The sequence below is a fragment of the Pan troglodytes genome, chromosome 20, assembly GCF_028858775.2.
Source record: "Pan troglodytes isolate AG18354 chromosome 20, NHGRI_mPanTro3-v2.0_pri, whole genome shotgun sequence".
Lineage (NCBI taxonomy): Eukaryota > Metazoa > Chordata > Mammalia > Primates > Hominidae > Pan > Pan troglodytes.
Window position 1 is genome coordinate 20,779,303 of NC_072418.2, and position 22,752 is coordinate 20,802,054.

Consider the following 22,752-nt stretch of genomic DNA (forward strand, 5'->3'; position numbering starts at 1 on the left):
ACCCTGCTTTGGGGAAACCTCAGGAACCCCAGTCTGGGGTAGGGAGCCCAGCCATGGGGGTTTAGGGCTGGAGGAGCCCAGACAGGAGTGTGTGAGGATGGGACCCTGGAGGCAAGAGGAGGGTGGCCATCCTAGGTAGGGGGAACTGATGGGCAGAGGCCTGGAGACCAGAAGTGAAGGCAGGGAGATGTATGGTTCAGGCAGGTAAAGTACTATTACCAAAGTACTCCCAGGCGAGAGAGCGAACATGCACTTAGGAGACACCAGCTGTATACAGCACTAATTGCTGCCCTGTTGGGGAGAATCAGAAGGCAGGGTCTCAGCTTGGCGCGCTGGCTCACGCCTGTAGTCCCAGCACTTTGGGAGGCCGAAGTGGGCTGATCGCTGGAGGTCAGGACTTCAAGACCAGCCTAAGCAACATGGCGAAACCCCCATTCACGCCTATAGTCCCAGCTACTCGGGAGGCTGAAGCAGGAGATTCGCTTGAACTCTGGAGGCGGAGCTTGCAGTGAGCCGAGACTGCGCCACTGCACTCTAGCCTGGGCAACAGAGTGAGACTGTCTCAAAAAAATAAATAAAAATTTAGAAAATAGGCCAGGCGCGGTGGCCAACGCCTGTAATCTCAGCACTTTGGGAGGCCAAGGCTGGTGGATCACGAGGTCAAGAGATCGAGACCATCCTGGCCAACATAGTGAAGCCCCATCTCTACTAAGAATACAAAAATTAGCTGGGTGTGGTGGTGTGCGCCTGTAATCCCAGCTACTCTGGAGGCTGGGGCAGGAGACTCGCTTGAACCCGGGAGGCGGAGGTTGCAGTGAGCCGAGATCGCGCCACTGCACTCCAGCCTGGCGACAGAGCGAGACTCTCTCTCAAAAAGAAAAAAAAAATTAAAAAATTAAAAATAAATGAAGGTAGGGTCCGCCCCTTCCCTCTCCCCCGACCCTCCCCGCTGAGATAGAACAAACTGGGGACCTTTTGCAGGAGGTAAAGCGAGGAGGATGCGTAGGCATTGGGCATAACCTAAGGGGCGGGCGGGGGGTGGGGGTGCCCCGGGCCTCATGACTACATCCGCCCTTCTCCCAGGCGGCGACTGCGCCACGCTCCTGAAGAACATGGGCCCGCTGCCCGTGGACATGGCCCGCCTGTACTTCGCCGAGACGGTGTTGGCGCTGGAGTACCTGCATAACTATGGCATCGTGCACCGTGACCTCAAACCAGACAAGTGAGCTGAGCTAGCATGCGCGGGGCCTCGCGGAGGGCGGGGCCAGAGCGGCTGGGGCGGGGCCAGAGAGGATCGGGGGCGGGGCCAGAGAGGATCGGGGCGGGGCCAAAGAGGATCAGGGCAGAGCCTCTGAGGTGCATCCCGGGACCCTTCAGGAGCCCCATCTGTCTGAGCTCTGTTGGTACCTCCTGACAGGAAGGCAGGGAATGAGCGCGTGGTGAACATCTTGTGTGTACAGAGGAGAGGAGAGCAGACACTTAATAGGCGTCTGCTGTATGCAGGGGAAGGCCGGTGCACTTATGGAGGTGCTGCCAATCAAGGAGAGAGGATGTGCACTTAGGATGCACACACTGTATACAGGAGAAGGGGCTGCGCACCCAGAGCTGCTGCTGCACAAGGGGAGAGAACATGCACTTATAAGACACCAGCTACATACACAGAACAGGATTATGCAATTTGCGAGACCTTACATGTAAAGACAGTGACCGTGCATGTCTTGAGCACCTGCTGTATATTAGTGCAGGAAAGCAAGGAAGAGAACGTGTTTACTGACAGCCTTAGGATGTTTATTTTATTCTAGTATGTGGTAAGCACCTACTGTATGCCAGACCCTCTGTGGGCAACTGGGAGACACAGGGCCACCTGCTTTGAAACCCCTGTATTATTTTCTCCTCTGCATTTATTGAGTGCCTGCTGTGTACAGGGAAAAAGGAATGCCTGTTTATCAAGAGTCCTCGAGATACGAGGCAAGAACTGACATTTCTCACATACATGTGTGGAAATGTGAAAATGAGTGTTAAGAGCCTTGCATGTAGGCCAGGCTTGGTGGCTCACACCTGTAATCCCAGCACTTTGGGAGACCAAGGCGGGCGGATCACCTGAGGTCAGGAGTTCAAGCCCAGCCTGGCCAACATAGTTAAACCTTGTCTCTACTAAAAATACAAAAATCAGCTGGGAGTGGTAGTGCACACCTGTAGTCCCAGCTACTCAGGAGGTTGAGGCAGGAGAATCGCTTGAACCCGGCGGAGGTTGCAATGAGCCAAGATCGTGCCACTGCACCCAAGCCTGGGCGACAGAGCAAGACTCCATCTTAAAAAAAAAAAAAGCACCTTGCATGTTTTCAGGGCATTTTGCAGTTGGCAAGTGGCTTAGAAAACAGACAGGTATTTGGCACCTGCTGTATACCTGGGCTTGTGCTCGATGCTCTAAGGAACTCAGAAGTATGAATAACTCCTTACACACTAACGTTGGGTTTCTATATCACATTTTCTTGGTTGGCATGTACTTGTTAGGCACCAGGTGTATACAAAATAGGCAGAAGAACAGTTATTAGGCAATGACTGTGTACCTGGCCCAGAACACTTTATCTTTATTTATTTATTTATTTTTTGAGACAGGGACAGTCTTTGTCGCCCGGGCTGGAGTACAGTGGCGCAGTCTTGGCTCACTGCAACCTCTGCCTACTGGGTTCAAGCAATATTCCTGCCTCAGCTTCCCGAGTAGCTGGGATTACAGGCATGCGCCACTACGCCCAGCTAATTTTTTTTTTTTTTTTTTTTGAGACGGAGTCTCGCTCTGTCACCAGGCTGGAGTGCAGTGGTGCAATCTCGGCTCACTGCAACCTCAGACTCCCTGGTTCAAGCGATTCTCCTGCCTCAGCCTTCCAATTAGCTGGGATTACAGGCATGCGCCACCACGCCCAGATAATTTTTGTATTTTTAGTAGAGACGGGGTTTCACCATGTTGGTCAGGCTGGTTTTGAACTCCCGACCTCAGGTGATCCGCCGGCCTCGGCCTCCCAAAGTGCTGGGATTACAGTTGTGAGCCACTGCGCCCAGCAAATGAACTCATTTTTAAAACTCTCACGCAGGTACAGTATATACTGCTGTTTAGGTTTTCCTATGGACTTAAATATATAAATGTTTTGCTACATCATAGTGTCTTATGCACCAGCTGTTTGAAGTCGCATTTCCGTGCACCTTCTGGGTGCATCTGCCACTTAAAAATACATTCCAGAGAATTCACTGTGTATAACCATCATTTAATGAACTATGTAGTCAGTACCTCCTGTTTGCTCCAGCTCTGTAAAGAAACAATTCTGTGCCGGCACTTTGGGAGGCCGAGGCGGGTGAATTACCTGAGATCAGGAGTTCAAGACCAGCCTGACCAACACGGCAAAACCCCGTCTCTACTAAAAGTACACTAAAAAATATATATATGTACACACACACATATACACACACACAGTAGAGACCAGGCATGCTGGCTCACACCTGTCATGCCAGCACTTTCAAAGGTGGGAGGATTGCTTGAGGCCAGCAATTCAAGACCAGCCTGGGCAACATAGCAAGACCTTATGTCTACAAAAAAAACCTTAGCTGGGTATGGTGGTGTGCACCTGTAGTTCCAGCTACTTGGGAGGCTGAGCAGGAGGATCTCTAGGGCCCAGGAGTTGGAGGCAGAGCTCCGCCCATCTCAGGCAGAGCCAAGGTCTAGGGCAGAAGGAGAGGCCAGGCACCCAGCCCCCCAGCTCTGAGCACACCCCTAACCTGCCCACAGTCTGCTCATCACCTCGCTTGGCCACATCAAGCTCACGGACTTCGGCCTGTCCAAGATCGGCCTCATGAGCATGGCCACCAACCTCTACGAGGGCCACATCGAGAAGGACGCCCGAGAGTTCATCGACAAGCAGGTGGGCGGGCAGGTGGGTGGGCAGCCCCGGGATGCCTCCTCCTCTCTCCTGGGACCTCTCTTGGGCTGGGGGCTGGCCTCAGTTTCCCCGTTCTGCCTGGCCCAGGTGTGTGGGACGCCGGAGTACATAGCCCCCGAGGTGATCTTCCGCCAGGGCTATGGGAAGCCAGTGGACTGGTGGGCCATGGGCGTCGTCCTCTATGAGTTTCTGGTGGGCTGCGTGCCTTTCTTTGGAGATACCCCCGAGGAACTCTTCGGTCAGGTGGTCAGCGGTGCGTTTCCTCATGGGCCCGGGTTTGAGCTGCAGCCCCACCAGAGCTCTGGGCAGCGGTCCTCCATCCTCCACCCGCATGTCAGGGAGAGAAGCAGGAAGAGGGGAGGGAGTTGGATGCCAGGTGGGGAGGCGGCGGGGTGCTGAGTGAGGCGGGTGGCTGGATTAATTATAGGGTCACGGAGGCTTCACTGAAGTGACATGTGAGGCTGGGCACAGTGGCTCACACCTGTAATTCCAGCACTTTGGGAGGCTGAGGCGGGAGGATCATATAAGGTCAGGAGTTTAAGACCAGCCTGGACAACATGGTGAAACCCCATCTCTACTAAAAATACAAAAATTAGCCAAGCATGGTGGCGGGCACCTGTAATCCCAGCTACTTGGGAGGCTGAGGCAAGAGAATCACTTGAACCCAGGAGGCAGAGGTTGCAGTGAGCTGAGATTGTGCCACTGCACTCCAGCCTGGGCGACAGAGCGAGACTCCATCTCAAAAAATAAAAAAAAGAAGTGACATGTGAGCAGAGACCTGCAAGAACCTGAGAATGAGAGGAAGCCATAGAGACAGAAAAGAGAAAGGTGGCTCTGAGCATAAGGCACAGCCGCAGCAAAGGCTGTCAGTGGGTACCAAGCCTGCCACGTTGCAGGGGCAGAGGAGGCCAGTGGCTTGGAGTACAGTGAAGTGAGGGGAAATGGTGGATGGTACTAGAAAGGGGTACCCTGCCTTCTCCCTCCCTCCCTCATTTTACCTCCCTCCCTCATTTTAGATGAGATCATGTGGCCAGAGGGAGACGAGGCCCTTCCAGCAGACGCCCAGGACCTCATCACCAGGTTGCTCCGGCAGAGCCCGCTGGACCGTCTGGGCACTGGTATGTAGTGTGGGGGAGAACCCAGGTGGGTGGCTCCTTCAGGCCCTGGGACCCAGGAAACGGAGGGATAGCGCCCGGGGTAGACAAGAGTTCTACTTGGGAAGCTGCATGGAGGAGGGGGTTTGCAGCTAGGGTTTTGAAGGATGCACAGGAGTTCTCCAAGAACCATCACAAGACCTTGGAAAGAATAGAAAGTAGCTGGGTCTGGTGCCCATATGGAGCACTGAGCCTGAATAAGTATGTGAGGCTGTGAAGTCACCAGGACCTGTGTCAAAGGCCCAGCCCAGAAGATCCCACTGTCCCAGTTTTCCCAGCCACCTGGTTAATCATTAAGGGACCGTTTGAGACTCATGCAGCCACCCATCACGTGGCCACTATGGCTCCTGTTCATGACTGAGGCTTCGCTATGGGAGACGGTTGGGTCCAAGGTCGGGGATCATCACCTGCTCTGTGGAGCAGAAGTGGGAGAAGCCCGGGAAGGAGGCCCTCGTAAGGCTCTGGGCTTTCTCTAGGCCGTGTGGTCCCAGATGGCAGCAGAGAGAAGGGCAGAATCTTTGGAACCTGGGCAGCCTGGGTGCTTTTTTATTTTTTTGAGATTAGATCTCACTTTGTCACTCAGGCTGGAGTGGAGTTGCACAATCTTGGCTCACTGCAACCTCCGCCTCCCAGGCTCAAGCGATCCTCCCACCTCAGCCTCCTGAGTAGCCGGAACCACAGGCATGTGCCATCATGCCCGGCTAATTTTTATACTTTTGGTAGAGACGAAATTTCACCATGTTGCCCAGGCTGGTCTCAAACTCCTGACCTCAAGTGATCTGCCCGCCTCAGCCTCCCAAAGTGCTGGCATTACAGGCATGAGCCACCATGCCTGGCTGCTGGCCTGGGTTTGAATCCTGGCTTGGTCCCTCTCCAGGCTCCTAAATGACAGCGGATTTTTGTTCCCATTTTTCTGGTTCTTTGTTGTCGTTGTTGTTGTTGTTGTTTTTTGAGACAGAGTCTTGCTTTGTTGCCCAGGTTGGAGTGCAGTGGTGCTATCTCAGCTCACTGCTGCAATCTCCACCTCCCAGGTTCAAGCGATTCTCTTGCCTCAGCCTCCCGAGTAGCTGGGAATACCAGCCACCACACCCAGCTAATTTTTGTGTTTTTAGAAGAGATGGGGTTTTGCCATGCTGGCCAGACTGGTCTCGAACTCCTGACCTCAGGTGATCCTCCCTTCTTGGCCTCCCAAAGTGCTGGGATTACAGGTGTGAGCCACTGCGCCCGGCCCATTTTTCTGGTTCTGTGTTGTCCCTACTCTGTGTCCAGCATGGGCAGTGGGGGTGGGGGGGCATCCTGTGGCGGGTGAGGTGAGGACCTGCAGGGCTCAGCGGGGCATATCTGCAGGTGGCACCCACGAAGTGAAGCAGCACCCCTTTTTCCTGGCCCTGGACTGGGCAGGGCTTCTCCGACACAAAGCCGAGTTCGTGCCCCAGCTCGAAGCCGAGGATGATACCAGCTACTTTGACAGTAAGGAGGGGTCCCCCTGGCGGGGGGAGGGGGGGGCTCTGCCATCCCTCAGTCCCTGGGGGCAGAGGGCTGTGTGCCAGGCATTCCACCCGAGCTTGGCACCTCACCTTAGGCCTGGAGCTTCCGACTTCCTGAGCCTTCCAGGAATCTAGGGCGTGTGTCGGCCGCCCCCTGGCTGGATGTCCTGTGTGTCTGGGCTCAGGGGGCCACAGCATCCCTCAGGCTTCAGAAGGAGAAACCAAGGCACCAAGTGTGGCAGACCCTTGTCTGGGGTTCCCCAGCAAGTTGGGTCTCCTGGGTGTCCGTCCCTGACCAGGCATGGGGCCCCATCTGTTACCCAGGAGGGTAGGGCGCCTCGTGCAGCTTTTTTGGAGGCGTCCCTGCAGGGGCACTGTAGGTGAGCTCTGAGGAATGACTCTCTCTCTCCCCACTTGGGGTTCCTGCCCTTCAGTGTCCAGCACCTCCTTCAGAACTTGCTTCATGTCAGAGGTCTTCTCTGAGCTTCTGTTTCCTCTTCTGTAAAATGAGGAACATCCTTTATGTTTGAGATGCACAATTTTGGCCAGGCGCAGTGGCTCAAGCCTTTAATCCCAGAACTTTGGGAGGCCGAGGTGGGCAGATCACCTGAGGTCAGGAGTTCGAGACCAGGCTGCCTGACCAACATGGAGAAACCCCTTCTCTACTAAAAATACAAAAAATTAGGCAGGCATGGTGGTACATGCCTGTAATCCCAGCTATTTGGGAGGCTGAGGCAAGAGAATTGCTTGAACCCGGGAGGTGGAGGTTGCGGTGAGCTGAGATGGCACCATTGCACTCCAGCTTGCGCAACAAGAGCAAAACTGCCTGAAAAAAAAAAAAAAAAAAAAGATGCGCAATTTTACCTAATTCTGTGTGACCCATTTCAAGGAATCACTGAAGCTCAGAAATAGGAATTCCCGCCCCTGGTCCCACAACCTGTTTTTTTTTTTTTTTGAGACGGAGTCTCACTCTGTCGCCCAGGCTGGAGTGCAGTGGCACGATCTCAGCTTACTGGAACTTCTACCTCCCGGTTTCAAGCAATTATCTGCCTCAGCCTCCCGAGTAGTCGGGATTACAGGTGCCTGCCACCATGCTTGGCTAATTGGTCCCACAACTTTTTAATTATTTATTTTTTGAGATGGAGTCTCGCTCTGTCACCCAGGCTGGAGTGCAGTGGTGCGATTTTGACTCACCACAACCTCTGCCTCCCAGGCTCAAGCGATTCTCCTGCCTCAGCCTCCCAAGTAGCTGGGATTACAGGCGCGTACCACTACTGCCCAGCTAATATTTGTATTTGTAGTAGAGATGGGGTTTCACCATGTTGGCCAGGCTGGTCTCAAACTCCTGACCTCAAGTGATCCACCCACCTTGGCCTCTCAAAGTGCTGGGATTACAGGCGTGAGCCGCCGCACCCGGCCCCACAACTTTTTAGGGACACAGCTGGTGTTGATCCCCAGATATCTGCTCTGCTGCCCAAGCCTCCTGTGGTCCTTAAACACACCAGGCACTGTCCCACCTCAGAGCCTTTGCCCTGGCAGTGACCCTATCCTGAGATGCCCTCCCCGTATTGCCACACCGCCCTTGAGATCATCTCTGGGCATCAGGCGTGCTGCATGTGCCTCTCCCTCCCACAGCACGTTCGGAACGTTACCGCCATCTGGGCTCCGAGGACGACGAGACCAATGATGAAGAATCGTCCACAGAGATCCCCCAGTTCTCCTCCTGCTCCCACCGGTTCAGCAAGGTGGGCCCGGGTCCCGAGGGGAGCCACTGCTCAGAAAACATTGCATGATGTCTGTTTGCTTTCGTATCTGTTTTTTGATTTTGCTTTGTTTTGTTCTGTAGAGATGAGGTCTTGCTATGCTGCCCAGGCTGGTCTCCAACTCCTGAACTCAAGTGATCCTCCCACCTCGGCCTCCCAAAGTGCTAGGAATTGTATTGGCTTTTTGTTTTGTTTTGTTTGAGATGGAGTCTCACTCTGTTGCCCAGGCTGGAGTGCAATGGCTCAGTCTCGGCTCACCGCAACCTCTGCCTTCTGGGTTCAAGCGATTCTCCTGCCTCAGCCTGCCGAGTAGCTGGGATTACAGGCGCCTGCCACCACACCCAGCTAATTTTTTGTATTTTTAGTAGAGATGGGGTTTCACCATGTTGGCCAGGCTGGTCTCAAACTCCTGACCTCAGGCTATCCTCCTGCCTCAGCCTCCCAAAGTGCTGGGATTACAGGCATGAGCCACCACACCTGGTCAAATTTTTTTGTATTTTCGGTAGAGATGCTGTTTCACCATGTTGGCCAGGCTGGTCTCAAACTCTTGACCTCATGATCTGCCCGCCTCGGCCTCCTAAAGCGCTGGGATTACAGGCATGAGCCACCACACCCGGCCTTGTTTTTTTTCATTTTGTTTTGTTGTTTTAATTTGCTTTTGTTTTAACCATTTTAAGGCAATTTCCGAGGCAGATGGATCACTTGAGGTCAGGAGTTCAAGACCAGCCTGATTAACATGGTGAAGCCCTGTCTCTAATAAAAATACAAAAATTAGCCAGGCGTGGTGGTGGGTGCCTGTAACCCCAGCTACTCGGGAGGCTGAGGCAAGAGTATTGCCTGAACCCCAGAGGTGGAGGCTGCAGTAAGCTGAGATCACACCGCTGCACTCCAGCCTGGGCGACAGAGCGAGACTCTGTCTCAAAAAATAATGATAATAATAAAATAAAGTGTACAATTTCATGGCATTCAGCACATTCATAATGTTGTGCAACCATCACCTCTATCTAGCTCTCAAATGTTTGATTCCCCCAAAAATTTGTACCCATTAGCAACCACTCCCCATTTGTCCTCCTTCAGCTTCCATCTTTATGGATTTGCCTGTTCTGGGCATTTCATATCAATGAAATTCACACTATGTGGCCTTTTGGGTCTGGCTTCTCTTACTCAGCGTCATGTACTCAAGGCTCATCCCTACTGCAGTGTGGACCAGTGCTTGCTTCCTTTTTATGGCTGAGTAATATTCCATCATATGGATGGAACACATTGTTTATCCACCCATCTTTGATGCACATTTGGGTCTATTCCACCTTGTGAATACAGGTACCATTTTAGTTTATTTACTTATTTATTTATTTATTGAGATGGAGTCTTGCTCTGTTGCCCAGGCTGGAGTGCAATGGTGCAATCTCAGCTCACTGCAACCTCCACCTTCTGGGTTCAAGCGATTCTCCTGCCTCAGCCTCCCGAGTAGCTGGGATTACAGGTGCACGCCACCACACCCGGCTAATTTTTGTATTTTTAGTAGCGACCGGGTTTCACCATGTTGCCCAGGCTGGTCTCAAACTCCTGTCCTCAAGCGATCCGCCTGCCTCAGCCTCCCAAAGTCCTGGGATTAAAGGCATGAACCACCGCACCTGGCCCTGGATGTTATTTTATAACCTCACGAGCTTAACTTACATTCCCTATTTTTTTTATGATCTGATCAAAAAATGCTCCACTCTGCTTTAGGCCTGGGCCCCAGGCAGGACTTTCTAGTCAACAGCAAAAACGCAGCTTGGTAGCCTGGCCCCTGAGCCTCAGTTTTTCCATCTGTACAATGGGCTAAAGTCTATGCTCTTTTAGGGATGTAGGGAGTGAGGATTTCGAGAAGTGACTCATACTGAAGCACCTGATACATAGGAATCACTGGACTAAGCCAGCTTTCTTTTTTTTTTTTTTTTTTTTTTTTTTTTTTGAAACAGAGTCTCGCTCTGTCTCCTAGGCTGGAGTGCAGTGGCACGATCTTGGCTCACTGCAACCTCCGCCTTCCGGGTTCAAGCCATTCTCCTGCCTCAGCCTTCCAAGTAGCTGGGACTACAGGCATGTGCCACCACACCCAGCTAATTTTTGTATTTTTAGTAGAGACGGGTTTTCACCATGTTGACCAGGCTGGTCTTGAACGCCTGACCTCAAGTGATCCGCCCACCTCAGCCTCCCAAAGTGGTGGGATTACAGGCATAAGTCACCAGGCCTGGTCTAAGCCAGCTTTCTTGCCATCTTTGTTACTGGTTTTTTTGTTTGGGTTTCTTTTTTTTTCTTTTTTTGAGACAGGGTTTTGCTATGTTGCCCAGGCTGGTCTCAAACTCCTGGGCTCAAGTGATCCTCCCAGCTGGGCCTCTGAAAGTGCTGGGATTACAGGCATGAGCCACCGCACCCGGCTTACCATTCTTTTGTCTTGCCTCCCAGGTCTACAGCAGCTCTGAGTTCCTGGCCGTCCAGCCCACTCCTACCTTCGCTGAAAGGAGCTTCAGTGAAGACCGGGAGGAGGGGTGGGAGCGCAGCGAAGTGGACTATGGCCGCCGGCTGAGTGCTGACATCCGGTAGGTGGCCTGGGGAAGTGTAGGCAGATCCAGCTTCCAAGCCTGCTGGGAGGTAGAGAGACAAAATCTGATGCAAAGGGAGTTTCCTAGTGGCCAAGTAGAAAAGGGTCAAACATATTGACCAGCCTATCAGGTCCCTGGCAACCTTGCTCCCTTTGGCTCTGTGTTCCTCACCATGCAAACATAAAACACCTGTGTACCATCATGCTACTAGGTACACTTTTCCTTCTGTCCAGAATGCCTTTTGCTTACTAACTCCTGTTCATCCTTCAAAGCTCAGACCCAACAGAAACAGTCAATGTCTGCTAGAGGATGGGTGTTGGAAGCTGGCCTTTTTTGTTTTTTTTTTTTGAGACGGAGTCTTCCTCTGTTGCACAGGCTGGAGTGCAGTGGCGCAATCTCGGCTCACTGCAAGCTCCGCCTCCCGGGTTCACGCCATTCTCCTGCCTCAGCCTCCCGAGTAGCTGGGACTACAGGCACCTGCCACCACACCCGGCTAATTTTTATATTTTTAGTAGAGACGGGGTTTTGCCGTGTTAGCCAGGATGGTCTCGATCTCCTGACCTCGTGATCCGCCCTCCTCAGCCTCCCAAAGTGCTAGGATTACAGGTGTGAGCCAATGTGCCTGGCCTTTTTTTTTTTTTTTTTTTGCCTAGTTTTATTTTTTATTTATTTATTTATTTATTTAATTGATCATTCTTGGGTGTTTCTCGCAGAGGGGGATTTGGCAGGGTCATAGGACAATAGTGGAGGGAAGGTCAGCAGATAAACAAGTGAACAAAGGTCTCTGGTTTTCCTAGGCAGAGGACCCTGCGGCCTTCCGCAGTGTTTGTGTCCCTGGGTACTTGAGATTAGGGAGCGGCAATGACTCTTAACGAGCATGCTGCCTTCAAGCATCTGTTTAACAAAGCACATCTTGCACCGCCCTTAATCCATTTAACCCTGAGTGGACACAGCACATGTTTCAGAGAGCACAGGGTTGGGGGTAAGGTCACAGATCAACAGGATCCCAAGGCAGAAGAATTATTCTTAGTACAGAACAAAATGAAAAGTCTCCCACGTATACTTTTTTCTACACAGACATGGCAACCATCCGATTTCTCAATCTTTTCCCCACCTTTCCCCCCTTTCTATTCCACAAAACCGCCATTGTCATCATGGCCCGTTCTCAATGAGCTGTTGGGTACACCTCCCAGACGGGGTGGTGGCCTGGCAGAGGGGCTCCTCACTTCCCAGTAGGGGCGGCCGGGCAGAGGCGCCCCTCACCTCCCGGACGGGGCGGCTGGCCGGGCGGGGGGCTGACCCCCCCACCTCCCTCCCGGACGGGGCGGCTGGCCGGGCGGGGGGCTGACCCCCCCACCTCCCTCCCGGACGGGGCGGCTGGCCGGGCGGGGGGCTGACCCCCCCACCTCCCTCCCGGACGGGGCGGCTGGCCGGGCGGGGGGCTGACCCCCCCACCTCCCTCCCGGACGGGGCGGCTGGCCGGGCGGGGGGCTGACCCCCCCACCTCCCTCCCGGACGGGGCGGCTGGCGGGGCGGGGGGCTGACCCCCCCACCTCCCTCCCGGACGGGGTGGCTGCCGGGCGGAGATGCTCCTCACTTCCCAGACGGGGCGGTGGCCGGGCGGAGGGGCTCCTCACTTCCCAGACGGGGCGGCGGCCGGGCGGAGGGGCTCCTCACTTCTCAGACGGGGCAGTTGCCAGGCAGAGGGTCTCCTCACTTCTCAGACGGGGCGGCCAGGCAGAGACGCTCCTCACCTCCCAGACGGGGTCGCGGCCGGGCAGAGGCGCTCCTCACATCCCAGATGGGGCGGCGGGGCAGAGGCGCTCCCCACATCCCAGAGGATGGGCGGCCGGGCGGAGACGCTCCTCACTTCCTAGATGTGATGGCTGCCGGGAAGAGGCGCTCCTCACTTCCTAGATGGGATGTCGGCCGGGCAGAGACGCTCCTCACTTTCCGGACTGGGCAGCCAGGCAGAGGGGCTCCTCACATCCCAGACGATGGGCGGCCAGGCAGAGACGCTCCTCACTTCCCAGACGGGGTGGCGGCCAGGCAGAGGCTGCAATCTCGGCATTTTGGGAGGCCAAGGCAGGCGGCTGGGAGGTGGAGGTTGTAGCGAGCCGAGATCACGCCACTGCACTCCAGCCTGGGCACCATTGAGCACTGAGTGAACGAGACTCCGTCTGCAATCCCGGCACCTCGGGAGGCTGAGGCTGGCGGATCACTCGCGGTTAGGAGCTGGAGACCGGCCTGGCCAACACAGCGAAACCCCGTCTCCACCAAAAAAATACGAAAACCAGTCAGGCGTGGCGGCGCGCGCCTGCAATCGCAGGCACTCGGCAGCCTGAGGCAGGAGAATCAGGCAGAGAGGTTGCGGTGAGCCGAGATGGCAGCAGTACAGTCCAGCTTCGGCTCCGCATCAGAGGGAGACCGTGGAAAGAGAGGGAGAGCGAGACCGTGGGGAGAGGGAGACGGGAGACGGGAGATGGGAGAGGGAGAGGGAGAGGGAGCTTTTTTCTTTTTTTAAGAGACTGGTTCTCACTCTGTCTCCCAGACTGGAGTGCAGTGGCACGATCATAGTTCACTTCAGCCTCAGCCTCCCGGGCTCAAGAGATCCTCTCAAGTAGCTGGGACTACAGGCATGCACCACGGCACCCGGCTAATTTTTTAAACAATTTTTTGTAGGCCAGGTGCAGTGACTTACACCTGTAATCCCAACACTTTGGGAAGCCGAGGCAGGTGGATTACCTGAGGTCAGGAGTTCAAGACCAGCCTGGTCAACATGGCGAAACCCCGTCTCTACTAAAACTCCAAAAATTTAGCCGGGCATAGTGGTGCACGCCTGTAATCCCAGCTACTTGGAAGGCTTAGGCACGAGAATTGCTTGACCCTGGGAGGCGGAGGTTACAGTGAGCCAAGATCGTGCCACTGCACTCTGGCCGGGGTGACAGAGCGAGACTCTGTCTCAAAAAAAAAAACAAAACAAAAAACAAAAAATTGTAGAGATGGGGTCTCCTTATGTTGCCCACCCTGGTCTCGAACTCCTGGCCTCAAACAATCCTCCTGTCTCAGCCTCCCAAAGTGCTGGAATTATAGGTGTCAGCCACTGCACCCAGCCTGGAAGCTGGGTTTTAATAGTTGAATAGGAAGCCGGGTGCGGTGGCTCACGCCTGTAATCCCAGCACTTTGGGACCCCAAGGCAGGCAGGTCACTTGAGCTCAGGAATTCAAGACCAGTCTGGCCAACATGGTGTAACCCCGTCTCTACTAAAAATACAAAAATTAGCCCAGTGTGGCGGCAGGCACCCGTAATCCCAGCTACTTGGGAGGCTGAGGCAGGAGACTCACTTGAGCCCTGGAGGCAGTGGTTGTAGTGAGCTGAGATTGCACCACTGCACTTCAGCCTGGGTGACAGAGTGAGACCCTGTCTTTAAAAAAAAAGGTGAATAAGCGGTCTCCAGGTGGACAGAGAGGACAGTGCAGACAGAAGGAACTCGTCCTGTCTATGCAAATTACCCTTGACTGCAGACTGAGAGTTAAGATGTGGCCATGAAAGGTGGCTGAGTATCCTGGGGCCTGGCAGGGGTGATGCAGGCTCTTCCTCCCTGCAGGCTGAGGTCCTGGACATCCTCTGGATCCTCCTGTCAGTCATCTTCGTCCCAGCCCGAGCGGGGTCCCAGCCCATCTCTCCTGAATACCATCAGCCTAGACACAATGCCCAAGTTTGCCTTCTCATCAGAGGATGAGGGGGCAGGCCCAGGCCCTGCAGGCCCCAAGAGGCCCGTCTTCATTCTAGGGGAGCCTGACCCCCCACCAGCGGCCACCCCAGTGATGCCCAAGCCCTCGAGCCTTTCTGGTAAGTGGGGCCCTGAGTAAGAGGGATGATGTCATGGAAGTTTCCCAGAGGAGGGGCTATTTGAGATGGGTTTTCAAGGATGAGTAGGAGTTCTCCAGAGCCAACAAAGGCTTTAAGAGAGGAGAAGCCAGGGTCCCAGAGAGACCTCCAGCCCCCAAGGAACCCCAGTCTAGGGTAAATGCCCCCAGCTTCATAGAGTCAGGATGGGACCCCTAGCTCCCAAGATGGGGGAACTAAGGGTCTAAATGGGTGTAGAGGAAGGCTTCCTGGAGGAGGGGACTTGAAGACTTTTGCATAGAGAATAATTTGGGAAGGGAGTGCAGGAAGAGGGAACTGCATGAGCAAAGACCAGGAGGCTGGACTGTGTAAATAGTGACCAGGGAGGAAGGGCCTTAAGGTCCCTTTAGGACCACATGGTGAGTTTGAGGGGCACCCGGCTGACCCTGCTGACCCTCTAGCCGACACAGCTGCTCTCAGCCACGCCCGCCTACGGAGCAATAGCATCGGTGCCCGACACTCCACACCAAGGCCTCTGGATGCCGGCCGGGGCCGCCGCCTTGGGGGCCCAAGAGACCCAGCCCCTGAGAAGTCCAGAGCCTCCTCCAGCGGTGGCAGTGGTGGCGGCGGTGGGGGCCGCGTGCCCAAGTCAGCCTCTGTCTCTGCCCTGTCCCTCATCATCACGGCAGGTAATGCCCAAGGCCCCCTCTCACCTTTGTCTGTCTGCACCCATTTTAACCAACAGGGTGGGGGCCCTTCCTGAGTTGGGGAGGCTGGGGATGAGCCCCAGAAGAGGGGAGGAGGAGTAGGACACATGGAGAGCTGGGGAGATGGTGTTCCCAGTAGAGGGCACTGCACGTGCAAAGGCCTGGTGGGGTGACCATGCTTGGGACATTGAAGCAACAGCAAAGTGGCCAGGGTGGTCGTTGTGGTGGGAAAGAGGGGGCCCCAGGAGAGACCTGTGAGGGAGTGAGTGACCCCCTCCCTAACCCCCTGCAGATGATGGCAGCGGCGGCCCCCTCATGAGCCCCCTTTCCCCGCGCTCTCTGTCCTCGAACCCGTCGTCCCGTGACTCTTCGCCGAGCCGAGACCCGTCCCCTGTGTGTGGCAGCCTGCGGCCCCCCATCGTTATCCACAGCTCTGGCAAGAAGTACGGCTTCAGCCTGCGGGCGATCCGCGTCTACATGGGTGATAGCGACGTCTACACTGTGCACCACGTCGTCTGGGTGAGTGCCGAGTGGGAATGGCAGGGACCCGGGTTCTAGTCTGACTCTGCCCGGTCATGTCCCTTCTCAGAGCTGCATTTTGGAGCCTGGCAGGGTTAGGTAGACAGAGCTGGTGCCACCGAGTTCATCTCGGTCCCTGTCATTTGGCAGGGAGGAGGTCAGATGAGAGAGACAAGGATGGATGGATGGAGGCTCACAGATCCCAAGTGGCATTAACCTCCCAGCTCCATATGGGGACGCACTGGGCATGTTATCCTCCCTCTCCCAGCCCAAGGGCGTCGAGGCATGCCCTCCCTATTGGTTGCTCCCTGAACAGACACAGAAGGCTTTCTGGAGAAGGGGGCGTAGGAGCTGGGGCTTTGATGGGTGAGTAGGAGTTCCCCAGAATCAGGGAAACGGAGGCAGCACAAGAGGCAGCAGCTTGCTGGGGTCCCACAGCAGACCCAGCCTGGGCTGGGGTCTCCAGATGTGGGGCCCAGGCCATTGACCCCACCGTTCTCGTCTGCCCCCAGAGTGTGGAGGACGGAAGCCCCGCCCAGGAGGCGGGCCTGCGGGCTGGGGACCTCATCACCCACATCAACGGGGAGTCAGTGCTGGGGCTGGTGCACATGGACGTCGTGGAGCTGCTGCTGAAGGTGCGGCACCCCCACTGCCCACCCTCAGGGCTCCCCGGCACCCCTTGGCCGCAGCTCCCGGTTCCCTGTGGTTCTCCGCGTCCAGACACACAACCCCACATTCAATGTCAACTCCAGACCTGGCACATCCACTTCCTTCGGCCCAGAATACATGTCCTTCTTCAGCCCCCAACATCACCCCTTAGAGCTGCTCCTCCAGGAAGCCCTCCCTTCTCCCTGGGCACCCTCACGTCTGTTCCTCCCTCTGGCCTGAGGCCTGGAGGTAGGAGATGGGCTCAAGACAGGAGGAAGGGCCGGGCGTGGTGGCACACTCCTGTAATCCCAGCACTTTGGGAGGCCGAGGCGGGATGATCACCTGAGCTCAGGACTTTGAGACCAGCCTGAGCAACAGAGCGAGACCCCCATCTCTGCAAAAAATTTAAAAAAAACATTAGCTAGGCATGGTGGCATGCGCCTATAGTCCTAGGTACTTAGGAGTCTGAGGTGAGAGGATCGCTTGGGCCCAGGAGGTTGAGGCCATAGTGAGCCGTGATCGTGCCATACTGCACTCCAGCCTGGGACACAGAGTGAGACCCTCCCTGGTTCTAAAAAAATAGAGGGCTCTCATGTGGGCAGCTGCATGGGTGGTTCATTGAATAGCTGGACACTGGGTAGGTGTCTTTGGCCAAATGACTCATGGGCCATTAGGTGAGTGATTGGGGGATGGGGAGATGTTGGGGTGATTGGGTGGATACCAGATAGGTGGGTGACAGACCCCGGGAGGGTGGAGAGTGAAGAGGGCAGGCCTCGATGGGCGTTGACCGCAGAGGGAAGGATCTTAGCAGGAGGGGTGGTGCTCCCTGGGCTATTGTTTGACCGGATATATTGGGTAGGTGACTGGTTGTGTGGATGAATGGATGCTGGGGTGGTGGGTCCCAGCTGGTGCCCGGAGTGAAGGGGACATAGCAGCTGCCTGGCAAGTGCTGGGCCCTGTGAGAGGCACAGAGGCAACCCCTCACCATCCCTCCCACAGAGCGGCAACAAGATATCCCTGCGGACCACGGCCCTGGAGAACACCTCCATCAAGGTGGGCCCCGCCCGGAAGAATGTGGCCAAGGGCCGCATGGCACGCAGGAGCAAGCGGAGCCGTCGGCGGGAGACCCAGGATCGGTGCGCGGCAGTGACCACCAGGGAGCGGTACACAGGGGGCGGGCCACGGGGACTGGGGTTCTTTTTTTCTTTTCTTTTTCTTTTCTTTTTTTTTTTTTTTTGAGACAGAGTCTTGCTCTGTTGCCCAGGCTGGAGTGCAGTGGCTCAATCTCGGCTCACTGCAACCTCCACCTCCCGGGTTCAAGCGACTGTCCTGCCTCAGCCCCCTAAGTAACTGGGACTACAGCGTGCACCATCATGCCCAGCTAATTTTTATATTTTCAGTAGAGACAGGGTTTCGCCATGTTGGCCAGGCTGGTTTCGAACTCCTGACCTTAAATGATCCATCTGCCTTGGCCTCTGAAAGTGCTGGGATTACAGGTGTGAGCCACCATGCCTGGCCAGGAGCAGGGGTTCTGAAGCCTCCGGTTTTCTTACCCCAGGCGGAAGTCACTTTTCAAGAAGATCTCCAAGCAGACCTCCGTGCTGCACACCAGCCGCAGCTTCTCCTCCGGACTCCATCACTCACTGTCATCCAGTGAGAGCCTCCCCGGCTCGCCCACCCACAGCCTCTCCCCCAGCCCCACCACTCCCTGCCGAAGCCCAGCCCCTGATGTCCCAGCAGGTGGGTGCACCCCGACCCCCCGCCGCCCTGGCTACCCTGGGAGCAAGGGCTGGTGGGGCCCAGGAGGGAGGAAGGAGTTCAGGGGATGGAATGACACGATGTAGGGAAAAAGATGACCAGGATCCTGGTGTCTAGCAGGGAACCTGGGAGTACTTAGAGACGAGTGCAGGTGCCAGGGAAGGATGCACCCAGCAGAGGAAACATCATGGACAAATGGGGCTAGACAGGAGGGTGGGAAAACTGAGAAGAGGCCAGGCGCGGAGGCTCACGCCTGTAATCCCAACACTTTGCGAGCCCGAGGCAGGAGGATCACTGAGCCCAGGAGTTTGAGACCAGCCTGGGCAACACAGGGAGACCCCATCTGTACAAAACATAAAAAAATTAGGTGGGTGTGAGGCCAGGCATGGAGGCTCACACCTGTAATCCCAGCACTTTGGGAGGCCGAGGCAGGTGGATCACCTGAGGTCGGGAGTTCAAGACCAGCCTGGCCAACATGGAGAAACCCTGTCTGTACTAAAAATACAAAATCAGCCAGGTGTGGTGGCACATGCCTGTAGTCCCAGCTACTAGGGAGGCTGAGGCAGGAGAATCGCTTGAACCCGGGAGGTGGAGGTTGCGGTGAGCCGAGATTGAGCCATTGCACTCCAGCCTAGGCAACAAGAGCAAAACTCTGTCTCAAAAAAAAAAAATTAGGTGGTTGTGGTAGTGCACACATGTGGTCCCAGCTACTCTGGAGGCTGAGATGGGAGGATCATTTGAGCCCAGGAGGTCAAGGCTGCAGTGAGCCATGATTGCACCACTGCACTCCAGCCTAGGCAACAGAGTGAGACCCCATCTCAAAAAACAAAAGGAAAAAAAAAAAAAAACACAGAAGTGATACAGAGAAGGCTTTCTGGAGGAGGGGGAGTAGGAGTTGGGGCTTTGATGGGTGAGTGGGAGTTCACCAGAGCTAGGCCAAGGAAACAACCCTGAGCAGGAGGCAGAAAAGTCTGGCATGAACCAGGCATGATGGCTCATGCCTGTAATCCCAGCACTTTGGGAGGCCAAATCAGGCGGATCACTTGAGGTCAGGAGTTTGAGACTAGCCTGGCCAACATGGTGAAACCCCAACTCTACTAAAAATACAAAAATTAGCCAGGTGTGGTGGCACATGCCTGTAGTCCCAGTTACTTAGGGGGCCGAGGCACGAGAATCATTTCAACCTGGGAGGTGAAGGTTGCAGTGAGCCAAGATCATGCCACTGCACTCCAGCCTGGGTGAGAGAGCGAGACTCTATTGAAAAAAAAAAAAAAATTAGCCAGCCATGGTGACGTGCACCTGTTGTCCCAGCTACTCAGGAGGCTGAGTTGTGAGGATCGCTTCAGCCCAGGAGGTTGAGGCTATGATTGAGCCAGTGCACTACAGTCTGGGCAACAGAGCAAGACCCTGTCTCAAAAACAAAAACAACCAGGCATGATGGGTGGCCACATGGAAGGATGTGGGCTTTAGCAGTTTTTGTCAGTCCCACAGCTCCACTTCCGGGCTGGGGACATTGAGGCCAGCAGCCCTGACCTATGCTTATCACCCACAGATACCACTGCATCCCCACCCAGCGCATCCCCGAGCTCCAGCAGCCCCGCCTCCCCAGCTGCTGCTGGCCACACCCGCCCCAGCTCCCTGCACGGCCTGGCTGCCAAGCTTGGGCCACCCCGCCCCAAGACTGGCCGCCGCAAGTCCACCAGCAGCATCCCGCCCTCCCCGCTGGCCTGCCCGCCCATCTCCGCGCCCCCACCCCGCTCGCCCTCGCCCCTGCCCGGGCACCCGCCCGCACCTGCCCGATCCCCGCGGCTGCGCCGGGGCCAGTCGGCTGACAAGCTGGGCACAGGGGAGCGGCTGGATGGGGAGGCGGGGCGGCGCACTCGTGGGCCAGAGGCCGAGCTCGTGGTCATGCGGCGGCTGCACCTGTCCGAGCGCCGAGACTCCTTCAAGAAGCAGGAGGCTGTGCAGGAGGTTAGCTTCGATGAGCCGCAGGAGGAGGCCACTGGGCTGCCCACCTCAGTGCCACAGATCGCCGTGGAGGGCGAGGAAGCCGTGCCAGTAGCTCTCGGGCCCACCGGGAGAGACTGATCCCCTGCCAGGTCTCTCCCTGGCATCAAAGTTACGCGTTTTCTTGTGCAATGTTTTTTCCGTAAAGTCACGCCTGGATGGGGACTGAGCCACCAGCCTGACACCCAGAAGGCGAGAAGCCATCTCGGTCCTTGCTGGAAGGTGGAGACATCGCTTGTGTTCTGGTGTCAATCAGGGGGCTGGATGGGGCAAGAATGGGGGACAAGGGTGGCTTTGTAAATAGCAGCAAATCCCTGCAACTAATTTATTACTTTTTTTTCTTTTTCTTTTTTTTTTTTTTTTTTTTTGAGACAGAATCTCACTCTGTTGCCCAGGCTGGAGTGCAGCGGCATGATCTCAGCTTACTGCAACCTCCGCCTCCCAAGTTCAAGCGATTGTCCTGCCTCAGCTTCCCAAGTAGCTGGGATTACAGGCGCCCACCACTATGCCCAGCTAATTTTTTGTATTTTTACTACAGACGGGGTTTCACCATGTTGGTCAGGCTGGTCTCGAACTCCTGACCTCATGATTCGCCTGCCTTGGCCTCCCAAAGTGCTGGGATTACAGGCGTGAGCCACTGGGCCCGGCCTAATTTATTACTTTTTATAAGCGATAGCCGTACTGAGCCGCCCCCTGAAGGCGGCTGCCAGGTCTTGCCCCAGGCACCTAGGACTCTGTTTGCAGGCCCTGCCCTCTGGGCTGAGAAGGATGCACTTTGGACAAGTCATCTGTGTTTGTGTTTTCCAGTTTTTCTGTACTTTTTAAGTGTTTTGTGTTACCTGGTCTCATTCCCCTCCCCACACCTACCCATTTGAGGGGATGGAGTTGAAGTCACCTGGTCACCTGTACCGGCCCAGTTCGGCTACAACCTGGAGTGTCCGTAAACAATTCCTCTCACCCACAAAACAATGTAATCCCAGCGATGGACTGGATTCTGAAGGCCACTTCCCACCATCATAGCTGCCATCCCCAGGCAGTGCCTGCTCTATATATAGAGTCTGCCTCGAATCCTGCTGGCTTCAGCCTGGAGAAGGGATATGGGAGCTGGAGCTTTGATGGATGAATAGGTGTTCACCGGATCTGGGCAGAGGGGTCATCCGCTCCCCAGGTGGGCACTGATAAAGGAAGGTACAGGCCTCACCTGGAACTGCCAAGGCAGCCTCCAGAAATGCTCGGCTGTCTCGGGGCACGCTCCAGTATGCCAGTCCTGTGGGATTATGTCCAGCTACTTCCAGAAACACTCAGTGTCCCCTCCCCTCAGGCTCTGCCTCGGCCTGGCCTTGTCCAGTCTACCCTGGACAAGATGCCGTGTGTTTGAGGCCCAGCAGAGTAAGCCCTTGGCCATGATGTGTCTGAAACACCTGTTAGGGGTTCCCTCCATATGTCAGAGCCTCTCTGGGATGAAGTTCAAACCAGAAAACCCAGTCGAGGCTCAAGTTTGAATTTCAGCTTCACTGTGTGGCTCTGGGAAAATGGCTTTCCCACTCTGTGCCTCAGTTTCCTTGTGTTTACAAGACTAATCCCATTGACTGTTTATTAAGCACCTACTGTGTGCCAAGCGCTTTTACGTGGCTTCTCCCTCAGCCAGCCTTGAGAAGGCTGGAGGTGGTGTCATCACCTCCATTTTACAGACAAAGCAGCTGAGACCCCAGCGAGGGGCGGAGACCTGTCCCACGATCACCCAGCAGGAGTCGTGGCAGAACGGAGCATCAGCCAGACCCTGTTGTGGGCGTTGTCATCAAGGGAGCTTGAATGGAGGGTCTGGTGTCAGATACAGCCGACTCCAGCCCCAGCTCATCCCCCATGTTGCTGTGTGACCCACTGGGCACTCTGGTGAGGGAGCTTTCCAGACATCAACAGCCCACTCTGCTTCCCTTTCTGAGTCCCCTGTCCAGCACTGCCTAGTGTTGGAGGGTAGACCAAGGCTGTGCATGATTCACCCCCTCCTTCCATCCTGGAGCTGGCAGTGAATAAAAGCCCGTATTTACAAAGATGAGCTCCAACGTCTGGATTTGTGAGGGGCTGAGAAAGGAGGAAGGGAAGAGTGGGGAGGGGAGCGGAGTGAAATAGACCCATGGCTCAAAGTCATTGCAAGTGGGTTTTGAGGACTGCATAGCAGTTCGCTGTTGAGATTCTTCCTGATGCCATCGCTGGTACCAGCCTCCTGCTACCCTCTCCCTGCGAGTACTCCATCATAGCCCTGCCTTTAAAAGCTTCCTCCAGACATCTGGGTCCTGAGCTATGTTTTTTATTTTTATGTTTTTGAGACAAGGTCTCGCTCTGTAA

At 55.3% G+C, this 22,752-nt stretch overlaps 1 protein-coding gene across 30 annotated transcripts in view; it reads left to right on the forward strand.

The window, feature by feature from the left end:
* The window catches only part of MAST3 (microtubule associated serine/threonine kinase 3), a 55,944-nt gene extending 33,487 nt beyond the window's left edge, over positions 1–22,457 (forward strand). For 16 of the 30 annotated variants that reach the window (XM_054673575.2, XM_024351596.3, XM_054673576.2 and 13 more), the window contains 14 exons: positions 1,084–1,222; positions 3,782–3,914; positions 4,020–4,185; positions 4,949–5,050; positions 6,434–6,556; positions 8,209–8,318; positions 10,782–10,915; positions 14,526–14,770; positions 15,229–15,456; positions 15,767–15,993; positions 16,506–16,628; positions 17,641–17,777; positions 18,200–18,381; positions 19,952–22,457. In XM_054673575.2, the coding sequence (XP_054529550.1) occupies positions 1,084–1,222; positions 3,782–3,914; positions 4,020–4,185; positions 4,949–5,050; positions 6,434–6,556; positions 8,209–8,318; positions 10,782–10,915; positions 14,526–14,770; positions 15,229–15,456; positions 15,767–15,993; positions 16,506–16,628; positions 17,641–17,777; positions 18,200–18,381; positions 19,952–20,487 (2,585 nt within the window). In that variant the 3' untranslated portion in view covers positions 20,488–22,457. Of the gene's footprint in view, positions 1–1,083; positions 1,223–3,781; positions 3,915–4,019; positions 4,186–4,948; positions 5,051–6,433; positions 6,557–8,208; positions 8,319–10,781; positions 10,916–14,525; positions 14,771–15,228; positions 15,457–15,766; positions 15,994–16,505; positions 16,629–17,640; positions 17,805–18,199; positions 18,382–19,951 lie in introns of all 30 variants that reach the window. The other 14 variants (XM_024351593.3, XM_054673572.2, XM_024351594.3 and 11 more) reach the window with 1 other exon arrangement.
* The last annotated feature ends 295 nt before the right edge of the window (positions 22,458–22,752 follow it).